At 35.3% G+C, this 14,885-nt stretch overlaps 2 protein-coding genes across 3 annotated transcripts in view; one reads left to right on the top strand and one right to left on the bottom strand.

The window, feature by feature from the left end:
- The window catches only part of Zfp804b (zinc finger protein 804B), a 535,678-nt gene that overhangs the window by 24,145 nt on the left and 496,648 nt on the right, over positions 1 to 14,885 (top strand). The gene's annotated exons all lie outside the window — the stretch shown is intronic.
- Tex47 (testis expressed 47) lies at positions 10,898 to 14,193 on the bottom strand. Of its 2 annotated transcripts, none has more exons than NM_001077681.1 (2): positions 14,167 to 14,193; positions 10,898 to 13,596 (listed from the first exon to the last, which is right to left on the bottom strand). In NM_001077681.1, the coding sequence occupies exon 2, from the start codon at positions 13,528 to 13,530 to the stop codon at positions 12,769 to 12,771; it is 762 nt and encodes a 253-aa protein (NP_001071149.1). In that variant the 5' UTR covers positions 13,531 to 13,596; positions 14,167 to 14,193; the 3' UTR covers positions 10,898 to 12,768. The 2 variants fall into 2 exon arrangements, with proteins under 2 accessions (NP_001071149.1, XP_063142536.1); XM_063286466.1 differs by lacking the exon at positions 14,167 to 14,193 and having other exon boundaries at positions 10,899 to 11,723; positions 12,967 to 13,530.

Consider the following 14,885-nt stretch of genomic DNA (forward strand, 5'->3'; position numbering starts at 1 on the left):
CCTCAGCTTACCTCATCTTACTTCAGGATCTAAAACATAAAACGTAAAATGAGAACAACTCTAGATCACCCATGGCCTTGTTCACAAACCCACTATTAATCTTTTTACTTGAATTTAAGGCAGCAACTGACGTCATTGAGTCTTTATTTCTTTAGGAGGTTTTTTTCTTCTACTTTGTGGACATCACGTTCATCTGTTTTCTATCATTGTTTGAGAGCAACTTAAAACTAATATTTTCTACTCATGTTGACATTTCCTTGGACTTTGAATTAGGTTGTGTCTTCATCCTGCTTTCTCAGTGGAATGACAACACCAAGCTTGAGTCCACAGATAACACTAAAAGCTCATGCCCACGTCTTCATCCCTGAATCAGATTCATATCCTGAGGCAACTGTATCAGACTCTCTATCAGTCAGTTTAACATTGTTTGGAGATACCACGAATTCATCAGGCTGAAAACAGAAACACCTCCTCTCATCTTCTGTATTAGCCACTCCACTGCTGATCTAGACTTCCCTATATCTAGGAATGAACTTATATCTGTTAGCTATTTTGTCCTGAATTTTTTTTTCTTTTTCACATCCTCTCTCAATGAAATATCTGGCATAACTGGCCACACCCACACCTTTCTATACTCATTGTCTCTTTAGTATATTACAGAGATTCATTCCCATTGTGGACTCCTACCCCATCTTTTGTTGATTGCTGTAATAGTCTCTAAACTGCTATATTTCTTGCCTAATTGCCTAGTTCCCTTTTAATCTCTTCTCCCAAATTCAAGTTGTTTCTGGTACAATGCACATCTTACCATGTCAGCTATTAAAATGAAACTCTATCCTATTTCTCTTGAGGAATAAGTCATGACATTTAACCTGTTTTGTGTGTCTATTTAATTTGGTTACCTGTCTACTATAGGCCTTATCTCTCATCAGTCCTGTTTAACTAAAGGTCCTGCCTTATTTGCCTTTATAAAAAAAAAACTCAGTCTTTTCAACACATTGTAGATTATGTGTATATTCTTCTTTCCTAACAGCACTCATTGCCTCTTAAAATTGGATAAATTAGGACATCAGAGAAACATGTGTATCTACTAATATGATTATTTTGTCTATTTAGTATTTCTCTTTCTTGGATGAAAGGCAAAGAGACTGATTACACAGGAAGGTAAAAAATATGCATCTTTTGCTCACAACTGTGCCCATCCATGCCTAACAATGACTTGACACAGTTTTTTCAGCCCATGATTGATAAGTTGCTAAAGGTAAACCAGGAATTAAAATTCACTGACTGGCGGAAGCAATGGGCAGTTCAGGCAACACATTACTAAACGTGTCTTTTTTTGTCAATCTTCATTAAAATGGAATGGATTGTATTGGGAGTGTCATGTGTAGACTTTTATATGCTTTATACTCCATATTCCTTGTGCCTATGTTGAGTGGCCAATGTAAAGTATTTAAATGGTTTAGATGATTTATTTTTTATTTGACTAATGAAAGGAATTAAGTTTATTAAGCCTGAGTTTTGCTCCGAGGGTATGCAGATAAAAAATGTGTAGAAATGTTGAAGCGTGTTTTGGAATGTCTAGAATGGGGAAACCAGGATCTAAAGGAAGAGTTAATCAAACTCAAGTATACCTGAGGAAGTACCAGAGACCTAAGATTTCCTGAGGAAGTGCCAGAGACCTATAATTTCCTGAGGAAGTACCAGAGACCTATAATTTCCTGAGGAAGTGCCAGAGACCTATAATTTCCTGAGGAAGTACCAGAGACCTAAGATTTCCTGAGGAAGTACCAGAGACCTATAATTTCCTGAGGAAGTGCCAGAGACCTATAATTTCCTGAGGAAGTGCCAGAGACCTAAGATTTCCTGAGGAAGTGCCAGAGACCTAAGATTTCCTGAGGAAGTACCAGAGACCTATGATTTCCTGAGGAAGTGCCAGAGACCTAAGATTTCCTGAGGAAGTACCAGAGACCTAAGATTTCCTGAGGAAGTGCCAGAGACCTATGATTTCCTGAGGAAGTACCAGAGACCTAAGATTTCCTGAGGAAGTGCCAGAGACCTATGATTTCCTGAGGAAGTGCCAGAGACCTATGATTTCCTGAGGAAGTGCCAGAGACCTATAATTTCCTGAGGAAGTATCAGAGACCCAAGATCTCAAAACTCAAGTGAAGGTATAATGGACAATAGTAGGATATGTATTTTATGAAATAACAAGGAGGAATATTAGGAACTAAAATTTTATGCAGGAAGGGAGGCTGGGCCTGTGGGAAGGATGACAGAATATAGGAAGAAATTTTGTGAAACCTCACTGGTTTGTGAAGTAATTAAAGTTATAATTTAAAATGGAGTTTGAACATGAGTATCAAACATTAGTGAAAAAAATAACAATCCCAGGAGACATGTCATAACTAGATGGTAAGATAATATTAGTAGATACTACATACTTATTTGCAGAATACAGATAAAACAATTTTGAACTTTCAAGGAGACTCTTTCCTTTCTAGCTAGCTTTTAAAGTGCTGACACATGCCATGCAGTTTGTCAGTGTGGTAATGGTAGCAATGGTATTAAATAGTACTTGAGTTGACATGCTATAATACCCATCATTCATGCAACATCTGCATACTGGTGCAATAGTGGCAATATTGTCTAGAGATGTGTCATAGTTTGGGTTTCCATTAATGTGAAGAGACACCAAGAACGTGTTCAGAAAGTATGATGACAGGGTCTGGGGAGACCTGATATGTTTGTCTGGATATGTTGGGGATAGTGATAGTGAATAAGGTAAAGATATATATTATTCTATACTCTTTTAAATGCATTGAATTTTCCTATAATATTTTGCATCAAAACAGATACTTTTAATTTGTTTTATGCTATAGGCTGAACCCAGATCTTTATGTACACACTGAGCCCTTTCCTCAGTCCAGAATGGATGATTGTTGGGAAATTTTTGGTTTTGCTGACAGGTATTTCCCAACAGTGGGTTAAGCCATTATTTCAGACTTTGGGTTACTGATTTTATTAGAAGCACTTTAGTTCTTGACTCTGACTTCTTAGAGGTTTAAACATGCATTGTATTACTTTTCAAGCACAGGATAACTGATACCTTTGGGTTTTGTTACATTCTTTATGACATTCGTGGATTTTTACAATGTCAGTGAGCAAAGTCCCAAAAAAGGAATAAATCCCTTGTCTAAGAATGAATAACGAGCTAGTAACAGAAATGATATAGAATAGTGTTCACTTATATGACTTAAATACTAATATTAGTTTACTTAGAATTTTGATGTATAAAGTAAGTAGTCAAGAAACTCCTCTTGCTGGATATGATCAAATGGTAGTAATCAATTAAAATACTACAAATTATCATGTTTTATTAGTAGAAAAATATCAACACAGAGTAGTTGTTTTTGCTTTTATAAAAGCAGAGTATGAACTAAGAAAGAGAGGTAGGAGGAGACTTAAAGAAATTGTTCAGGAGGATATTGTAGAAAATCAGTTTCAATAAAATGAAGATGTTTCAACATCTAGAAATTTCTTCATTCATAATATAAAGCCTTATCTCTAATGCTCTTAAAATATTTTTTAAATTGGGCCAATATTTTATCAACAGATCAGAGTTATGAACTATGCAATTTACATGTATAAAATTGTTGCACAGTGATAGTGTGCATTGGACTCCAGAGGTAAAACAGAAACCTCTAGAATATTTAAGCATAGTGAAAAGAAATTCACATATTATTTTTGTATTGTACTTATGGTTGATTATTAAATATAGATTCACAGTAAAATTACATAATGGGTCTTCTATTATTTGGCTATCAGGAACAAAAAGGGATTTCTAGAATGATTTTTTTGATTTCTGATAGCAATCATTCTGAGACTTTTACAATAAAAAGGAGCAAAGATAGAGTGAAGCAGTAGGCTGAAAGAATAGTGGTGGTAAAGAATGATAGGACTCCATTTGGATCATGTAGGTCTGGAGATGCCTGTACTCTTTCAATACAATGTCTTGAGAAGATCACACAGAAAGAATAAAGCATGGAAGGAGTCTCTTAGAATAATGGATGAAAAACCAAGAATTCAATGCAGGCCATGTATAAGTACTTAAATTCTTTTCCTTCGCCACACTCTCCATCCATATCTTTATCCTCCTCTCAGTGTTACAGACACTCTGATAAATTCTTCAAAGATACCAAACCTCTCTAAGCCTAGATCTTTTCTATTTTCTGCTTGCTTTCCTAGCACCCTTCACTAATCTATCTTAATATACATGGCAAGGATATTAATCTCTTGCTTTTCTTTCTCTCCCTCCCATTCTGGAAAAGTTACTAGCTATATTGTGCAAGGAATTATACAAAAAGAGGCAAAGGAAAGGGAAGGAATGGAAAGGAAGGAAGAAAAAAGAGAAAAACAATTTAGCTGCTATTTCCAGAGGAGACTTTAAATTCTAGGAAAAACCATAGAAGGGCGATGGAGTGTGCAATATCCATACATTAGTCTATAAAGTTAATATAAGTTGGGGCAAGGACTATGTTCTTCTTTTACTACTAGAAGACACAGTCATCAGGAACATGATGATAAAACCTGCAGTTTATACAGTAAGTCTGTGTTGAATGAATGAAGACATCAGCACACATTTGGAGTCATAGCTCTTAGAAGGGAGTTCAGATCATGGAATAGACTGGACTGAAATAAAAGTATAACTGTAGTGAACAGGGAGAATGACTCAATACCGCTATTCATTGCTTCATAATCATTTCTGATAACATTTAAGACTTTTAACTGAGAAATTAAGGTGACATTCTCTATTTGCTAAATCAAATGCACTTGGTCAAAGTTATAAGAAAAATCTTTCCTGCATTTATATGTATAGAAGAACATATTGGTAGTAATTTATTGATTGGTCAACAAGTAATAGATAAATTAATAACAAAACATATTGCTAATAAATATTGAAATTGTTCTAAACATAAATTAATAAAGAGTAGTAGAAAGAATTATTTTTAACATAAGTTATTAATCCCACTAATATAAACTTTACATTGATATTAAATCACAATAGAGTTAACGGTTCTAAAATAGCAAGAAAAACTGAGTTGATAAAAATAATTTTCTTAAAGACTTGAAAAAGAATCAAGATTTATATACTTAATATTTTGAACTGAAATGGAACTATCATTCATCATTGTTTACCCTTGCTTTGAGGAAAGCAATTTATTGTCTTTAAATCTCTTCTTGTTTATTTCCTGAACATTATGGTAAATTATTTGTGAGGCACTTTGCAGTTTTTGTCTGTATTTTCTTAAAATCAATGTCTTATACTTGTTTTGTAAATCTTACAGGTCAGGTGCTCAGAAATTGAAATTATTGACCACAAGAGGGAGAACTTAATTCTTAATTCTCCATTAAGTCAGTTAACACAATATGGAATCATCAAAAAATATTTTGCTGTCTGAACTTGGCAATAGGCTGCCACATTTTCACTTGTCTGAAAAAGATGGAGGTTTGCTTTGGCTAGGGGTAAGTTTATCTTATTTGAAATGGGTGTATATTGCTAAACTTATTGAAAATGTATGTGGGACTTGAGAGAGCCCCTGCCTCACATCACTAGACAGACTTGCTCTTTGTATCCTAGAATCCTGCCTAGCTCCTTGGAGACTTCTATCCCTCTTGGTAAATGAGGTTCCATGTTTCTCAATCCACAAAACTCCCAAGGTCTTCTAAATTGTCCATCTGTCACAAGACCACCATAGTCAACTAGGCTAGGCTCATCTGGGATTGCCATTCCTGATCCATCAGCTAGGCTCTGCTCCTTTGTAACATGAAGGCTGACTACTTCCCCCATTAATTTCTTTCTCTGAAACACTAGGTAGGCATTGGTTTGCTATATCATATAAGTTTCCTAGGTCCTGTGAGATCGCATTATCAAGCGTGGTCATAATGCCTCACTCTACTAGAATATTTCTATTCCAAATGGGCTCATTCCTATCAATTTAATAAGCTTCCTGTTTCCCTAAAATCTTACTTTCTAAGTTTCCTAGGTAGACTCAGCCCCTCATGAACTGATAGGACTTCTAAGGATACATACAGTTCAACAAAATCTTCCCATTGCTTCTGGTTGACCAAGCTTACTCAAAGTAGAGCAATGACCTTGTAAACCAACACCAGATAACAGCACAAGAGAGGTCCAGCAAGCTATATGATGACTCTTAAAAGTGTCTGTCCACTCACACAGTAGATCGTTGAGCTTTCAGCACAAATCCAATAAAATAATATAATATCTCAACCATCTTACAGCTTAAAACTATGCACTGTTCCCCCCACACCTCTTCAGGTAACTTAAACAAAATTAAGGACATGACTGACAAACTGCCTCAGATGTTCCAACCCCAGTTCAGAAGCAAAGTAATGCAAAGAAATAAGGCAATAATTGTCAACCAGAATGGTGTGCCCTGTAGACAATGTGCTAAATTAAAACCTTTGCATGATAAAAACAGGTTAAGGGAATTTATGACTACTAAGTCAGCTCTATAGATGATATCAGAATAAATACTTTAGGTTGAAAAGAAGTAAAAACACACTCTAGAAGTCACATGGATAAATAATCCCAGGACAGGTAATCAAAAGAGGTATGGAAACCTAGTGCATTGGAAAATGCCTGCAATAGATGATCCTAATAAAGTCTACAAAAAATTAGGCTGTCAGAATCCCAGCTGGGCATCCCTTGACCAAATGAAGATTTTAGTACCTGAATTGGATTACATGCCAAACAGTTCCCATGGAAATTCTCAAATAAGACAGGTGGTTGCTTATCTAATAGGTTTCTCTGTACAAACTGGCAACAAGAATTCATTGCTGAAGACAACACCCACAGGACTCATGAACATGGGGAGGTCAAGCTTGTCTCTAAATAAAATCCATCTAGCAAATGAACTAGAAAATAGGAGCCATCTTTTTGTTTCTTCTGAAAAACACACCTCACCATCAGTGTTAGATAACATGTTTAAATGGGTCTCAGATACTGTGCCTTCTCATGGGACTCTTTACATTCCTTTGGTTTGCCTTGCCCAATTTCTATTTGATGGATTTGATTTGTATTATTATGTGTTGTGTTTTGTTATTATCCTTTAAAATCCCATTCTTTTTTAATGAGAGACAGAAATGGAGTAGATTGGGATGAAATGGGAAGTAAGGAAGAACTAGAAGGAGTACAGGGAGGAGAAACTGTAGTTCAAGTTCAAATATGTTACTTAAGAAATGAATCTATTTTCATTAAAAAGGGAAAAACAAAAACAACAGCAAACAAACAAAACTGATAGGCAGACAAAAAGAAACAAAGACCTATACTCAAGAGGATCATATTCAATTTTAAACCATCTCAAAAATCAGCAAGTCTTCCATAGTTCCCTGGCTCTGTTAATTGCAAAACAAAACCTAAGTAACATGATCTGAATACTGGTTGTTATTGAGGTACACATGCAACCATGTATGAATAAATATATAGAACATAGATAGAAATTCAATTCTCTATCATCCATATAGCTATATAGTGCTCCCATGTTCTAGGACTCCTTCAGACACAAAATTCAGATGAGTAGTATTTACATGTATATCCTATCCCCTATCATGCTTTATTTTAGCTGTGAGTTACTTATTATAATAAATACAATGTAAATACTGCATCAATAGTTGCTCATATTCAGTATAATTTGTATACTTATACATAATAATAAATTTTGATCATGTCAGTTACAAAAATAGAGAAAATTTGCACAAACTATACAAAAATGAGAGAGAATACCACACATTTTAAAATAATAACCTTTTAATATTTATGAGCTGAATTCCCCAGTAATATACATAGACTAGCAAATGGATTTGAAAACGGGGCTCATATTTTCTTCTTTCTAAAAAAACCGCATCTCATCATCAGTGATAGATAACACATTTAAAATAAATTTATAAAAGAGTATTCCAAGTAAATAGAATTAAGAAACAAGTTGACATATTTGTTGTAATATCTGACAACATAGACTCCCAGTTCGTCTACTTAGAGCAAAAAAGGATACTCACTTCATATTCATTAAAGGAATAACCCAACAAAATGATACTAAACTTTTACACATATACTTACCAGCAGAAGTACTTGAACTTTATTAAACAAACAAAACGAAATGTTAGATCTAAAACCACAGATATTGGTATGCAGTGATTGTGGGTGTCTTTAATACCCTGTCTGCACTAGTAGACAGGTTATCTGAACAAACTCTAAACAGAGAAACATTGTAGATAAACATCATAATTCAAATGAATCTAAAGATATCCACACCCTCACAACATTACAGTAAGTCCTGAGAAGTACACACTTTTCTTCGTAGTTCATGGAAAATTCTTCCAAATCAACCACATATGACACAAAGAAAGTCTCAACAAATAGAGAAAATTAAAATAACATCCTGTGTTCTATCAGACTGCCAGAAAAATGGCTAGATATTGACCTCAATAGAAATGGTAGAAATTTTACAAACTCATTAAGGCTAAACATCATGTTTCTGAATAATAGCTAGGTCAAGGAAAAAAATTAAGAAAGAAATAGAAATTTTCTCGGAATGGATCAAAAAGAAAGCACAACGTGACAGAATGTTTGTGACACAAAGCCAGACGTAGTGCCTAAAACAGAGAGAATTTCGGGAATTTATTGTCTTGTTCCCTTTCTAGTTTATGTTCTAATGATTGAACATGTGCTCTCTCACCCTCCTGCTCTGGATGCAATCTTCAATGCCTCCCAATTTTGTAACCCTCTGCTCTGGAATGGTAAGCCAAATAAAATTTCTTCCATTGGAAAGTCTTTTAGAGATCCCAAATTAATAAATCAATCATAAACCTTAGATATTTTAAAAACAAAAAACAATACCCCCAAACAGTAGGCAGCAAGAGATAATCAAATTCATGGTTGAAATGATTGAAGCACCAATAAACAAAAATATAAAGAACCAATGAAATGAAGATTTAATTCTTTGAAAATATTAAGGAATTTGATACAACTTCAACCAAACTAACTGAAAAAAGATGGGGAGGGGGTAGGCAAATCAATGAAGTCAAAAGTGAAAGAAGAAACAGTAGACATTGAAGCAATTCAGAGTATAATAAAGGCATAATAGAAGTATTTTATTTCACTAAATTGGAAATCTTAACAAAATACTATAGTTCAATGTCTGGATGTATATGGCTTACCAAGGCTAAATCAAAACAAAAATAAAACATTTAAAGTGATTCATGGCATCCAATGACACTAAGAAAACATTTCCCAATTTAAAAACAAAGAGCACAAACAGATGGATTCAGTACAGAATTGTACCGGTTCTTCAAAGCACTACTAATGTTTAAAATATTTCATAAAAAAGAAAACAAAACACTTTCATTTTGTTTTTACAAAACTCTCACTACCCCAATATCCAAACCAAATATACACCAGTACAATAAAGAGAAAGAATTATTAGGCAATTTCCCTGATTAAAATAGGTGTGAAAATCTTGATAAAATGCTTGCAAACTGAATTTTGAAACCTTTCTAAACGATCATTCATCATGATTAAGTTTGACTCATCCTAGGGATTCAAAGATGATTCAGTATATGCAGATCAATTAGTATATTCACCTTATAATAAACATACTCAGGGATAGAAACCACATGATCATATCCTTATATGCCGAAAGGACCATTGAAAAGAATCAATATCTATTGGTCAAGTAAGTCTTGGATAACCTAGGGGTACAAAGGACAAATCTTAATACTATACAGCCAAGATGACACTAAATGCAGAAAAATCATTTGCACCAGAATCAGGAACAAGATAAAGAATGCCATTCTCAATTCTTTTCTGTAATAGCATTCTTGTAATATGAGAGTAGTAAAACCAGAGAAAATAAAGGAAGGAAAGCTAAGGAAAGAATAAGTCAAAGCTTCCTTCACTGTACACGATAGGATTCTATACATGAAAGTCTGTAAAGACTCTACCAGAAGAGTTCTAGAGCTGATAAACATTCAACCAGTATCAGCATATAAACTTAGTACATAAAAATCAGTGGCCATGTGTACCAAAAAGCAAACATAATGATGAAGTCAGTTAAACAAGACTACTCATCATTGCCTTAATAAATTGTAAGTAAAGGACTTGCACAATGACAGTGTTAGAAGCTTAGGACGGTAGCAGAAGGTGGAAGGACCTCCTATATACATGGATCGGTAGGAATAATGTTGGGAAATGACTGCCCTCCCTAAAGCAGCCTATAGATTCAAAGCCACACCCACTATACCTCTTATATACATGGATCGGTAGGAATAATGTTGGGAAATGGCCATCCTCCCTAAAGCAGTCTATAGAGTCAATGCCACACCCACTATGCATCTAATGCAACTCTTCACAGAAATAAAAACATCTCCAATCTAATACGAAATCAGAAAAGGTCGAAGAAATTCCTACCAGTTAAACATCGCCAGAGGTTCCACCAACCTCAATATTCAATTATACTACAGAGTAATTCAAGTAAGCAGAAACATTTAAATGGAACAGAATTCAGAATCCGGATCTCTGCCCACGTTCCTATCGTTACCTGATTATTGCCATGTAGTTCTAAAATACACATTAGAGAAACATCAGAATCTTCAACCAATATGGCTGCTCAAGCTGGATAGCCCACATATAGAATGATGAAACTGTGCTTATCTCACACCTACTTAAAGTTCAACTTCGAATGGTTTAAGGATCTAAACATAGGGACTGACACCCTCAATCTTGAATGTATAGGTAGGTAAAGGTCTTTCTGCATGGGACTAGTTGAGTAGATATTCTTTTGGTGATCAAAACTTAGATATACCTGAAATATTTATACTCACTTTGATTATAAACTTTATTTGCTTGACGTGAGAGTTAAAAAATGACATTGAGAATAGGAAAATGAATCCTCTTAAGTAACTACTATAACAAGTAAATTCATTTGAACAAATTCATTACAGTCTGTTTACTATAATGAATGCATAATTGAGCTGTGTGTTTGTGGTTTTATTGAAAATTTTATTTTCATACAGATATTCTGATTTTATGAATCTTTAAAATTCTCAGTGAACTAAGTAAATGAGCAATGTTACCATTTCGGTATATCTATAACTTTAGTAGTTGATTGTGATTGTTAGTGATTTTTATTAGTTTAATGCATCAGTATTTCTTATATTAGGACAGGATATAGACTGATAAATGACATAAGGTAAGCAATGTGATGGACAGATTTTACCACAGTCGTGGCATCCAGACTACTGCAATGATTGGACGCCTAGTGAGAGTTTACTTGTAGACATCTAGTAATGAAGAGTAACTGATGAAAGTTATTTGTATATATGTGTGTTATAATTCATAATCATCTCAGGTCTCTAGTTTGAGCCCGATTTCCAGGTAGAGTCCATTGCTTTTCCATACAGTGTCAAGAAGTCTTGCTTGAAACCCTAGAAGCAGAGAATCAGGGACCACCAAGTCTTACTCAGCGCTAGCGCTTGCTGCCTTACTGTCAGCTGGTTGCTTGCTGAGGATGTCATCTGGGAATTGCTTAAAGTATTCACAGCCTAGTGCCTGGGTTCTAAGGGCTCAGGTTCAAATGCACAAAACAAGGAACTTGGCATTTCCATTTAGCCTTGGAGTTGCACGGCATCATTTCTGTCATACTCTGTTGGTTAAAAGAGACACAAAAGGCTGTGTAATTTTAAGCACAAAGCCTGCCACATAAAAAAGGAATAGAAGGAATCTGAAGGTCACAAGACAAGAAGAGCATGTTGGATTAGACGCATTAGAGTAGGCTTTTAAAAATAATATCATGTGGCATAATTTTAAGTATACACTAATATTTAATTTTGAACCATAAGCCTCACTTCTAGAAAATACTTTCTGCGAGCATATTCACCCTGCCACAGCACACACACATCGCTCATCTCTTATAGTGTTGTTAACATATAATCACTTAAGAACAAGTTTCTTCAAGTGGGCGACAACAAGGCCGCCCATGAACTCTGCACCGTTTCTAAGGTCTGACGGTCTGCTGTAAAGAGGAGTGCTCGAGTAATCACACTTGATCGCACTTTCCAGTTGTTTCGCAAAAAACGCTTGTGTTGTTTCGCTTGCTAATAAGTTCAGTATTACTAAACAAATAGGCCAGAATATGGGTACTTCAGGGCCGTTTTCAGAAGTTAGACTTCATTTTCTATGACAGTTTATTCACTTATGTTCTGGAAGACCTACCTCTTCTTACTATGCTATTTACATTGTAACCTACCTTCCTATATGTTAGACTGTATTACTTTTATATAGTGTGCTTGATTATAACTTTAGGTTGCAAGAATTTTAAGGCTCTAACTGTTAGAAATGATCCATCCCGAACATTTTTCTTCTGTCATATGACAGACTGCTTGTTAACTGTTGAGTGCATGAGAACTGAAATACTTAAATGGTGCTAACTTCCTTCTGTCTATGCTTTAAAGTATCCCATGAAAATGATGGAACTTACAAATTTATTAAACCCATTTACTTTTTTAAAAAAATGTATTGAGCTTCATACCACAACAAGCAGATATATTTCTATGTTTAGTTCTAATATTAGCATTCTAAGTGTGTGCTAACTTCAATGTTGTTCTTTTTAAAGTTTAGATATTTCCTTTGTTTCTAAAGTAGTAAAAAAAAAACAAACTTTTGACAGACCCAAATCATCTCTCCCCATCCTAGAAACGGGAAGGAGCCGGCCACACAATATCAGAATCCATGGTAATGTGTATGGGTCTGTTATACATGCTTAAGAATGATGCTGGGTCCATGAATTCTGTGGCTTTGCATAAGTACTTGATAGTTTTTTCTGGGAGAATGAGTTCTGGGGCAAGTTGGTGTAGGTTGTCACCTGGCCCTTTACCACCCAGTTTTACCGTCTTGTAAAGATGGAGTGCCAGTTTGTGAGTCAAGGTGAGGAAATCTGTGGTGACTTCCTCTACGGACTGCGACTGCGTGTCGTCATCTAGGTACAAAACCGGGACTTTGATGATAGAGATGTGCCACTGCATGAACAGCCTCGTGGGGATGTTATGAGAAGCAACGATGATTTTCATGTTTTGGATCATAAATTCTCTTTCGCTCTTTTCATGGGCAACGTAATCTAGAAGAATCCGGAACAGTGTGCCATTGGAGCTCTCCAGGATGTGCAGAAACGAACTTGGGTATATAAGGAAGAGTCCTGTCACTACTTCACCTAAATGGTGTTTCAGAATTGACTGAAACAGTTGCTCATAGTATTCAGAAATTTCCTTTTTCTCTGTGTTGGCTTGTATGTAGCCCACTAGAAACAACCTGTGAAGGAGGAATTTCTTCAGCTGTAGCCTGTGCTTCTCTTCCTGGATGTGCAAGTAATTGATACGAGGAACCTTGGGCATAAGTAGAGGATCCACTTGAAATTGCTTTTTGCTGCTCCTCCGATTATGGACGATGAAAGACATGATGAATCTTATTTCTTTTTCTAGATGATTACAAGTCTCACTGGTGACAGACTGTTACTTTTATTTCTTATGGCAAAAATAAAAATAAAAACAAACAAAAAAATGGGTTAACATTTTGTCAGATGTTAGTGAATAACTAACAAAATCCCTACTCTGTGCTGTGACCAAGTCTTAGAAATGGAAGCAGGGGTGAGAATGAGAATGCAAATACAGCCATTGCTTCTGAGGTCACGAGGAAATAACTACCATGCTTTAGTAAAAGCCCTCTCTGGGTAACCGTGATTACAAATTATACTTGAGGCTTTTAAATGTTGTTTCTAGGTCAAGTGGTTTATCTAATATTTAACATAAATTTAACTGGCCTGCAAAGATAAAAATAAATCAGGTGTACTAAAGGCTATTATTAGTTTATTTAACATTTACTCCCAATACTAAAATTTAATAGTCTTGCTTTAACAGTAACAGTACACTTTGGAGGGTTGGTAATTGACTGGTTTATCCTTTTATCAATACATTTCTTCTTTGTTGCTGTCTTATAAAGTTTTCAGTAAAGCAGACTGCTACTTTGACCTAACCTCATGTTCCAGCCCCACACTCAGGGCACCTTAACTTTCTTAACAGGTCAGGTACATTTACCTGTCTTTGAGGTCTGAGGTCCTCTTGACTTGACCTCTGCCATGCTTCTAACTGCCAGTGTCCTATCCTCTCAACTGTCCTAGCCAGTGTTCTATCACCATAGGTCATGAAAGGGGTTAGAATATCCCTGGTATCAAAGAGCCACAGTGTATCTAGTCCTATGTCTGATTTAATGAGATTATCCCAGCAAAAACCTCAACAGTACTGTGGTTGTGGGGGGAAAATGGGAGCTTCTTTTTCAGAATGCCTTTTGGATTTTTGGATTTTGTTTTCTGTTTGTTTTGGCCACAGGCCTTTGTTTGTCAGACAGGAAGCAGACCTGGGCACTTTTATATCTCTTTATCTTGGTAAATAAAAGCTATGGTAGTAAATCTTGTTCCTATAGTTCGCCTAAATACTAGTTACAAACTTTAGGAACACCTAAGTGAATCTCTGTGTCAGTGTATCTGTTATAGAACTGATAACAGTTTTGGGCTACTTAATGTGAATTTAAGTTAATTTTTAGAATTTAAAATAAAATCACCTTTCCATATTACATCCACATTAGCTCTAAACAATAGTTTGAATGTGACAGAGTTAGAGAAAAAAAACCTACTTAATAAAAAAAAGAACCTCAGAGAACATTTTTCTCCTGAGATTTTCATTATTCAAACTAATGGTCTGATTTTAATGATTTTCAGTGATAAATTATTCCAGAAAGTGAAGGCTGAGAGGTGATT

Source organism: Rattus norvegicus, chromosome 4, assembly GCF_036323735.1.
Source record: "Rattus norvegicus strain BN/NHsdMcwi chromosome 4, GRCr8, whole genome shotgun sequence".
Classification (NCBI taxonomy): Eukaryota; Metazoa; Chordata; class Mammalia; order Rodentia; family Muridae; genus Rattus; species Rattus norvegicus.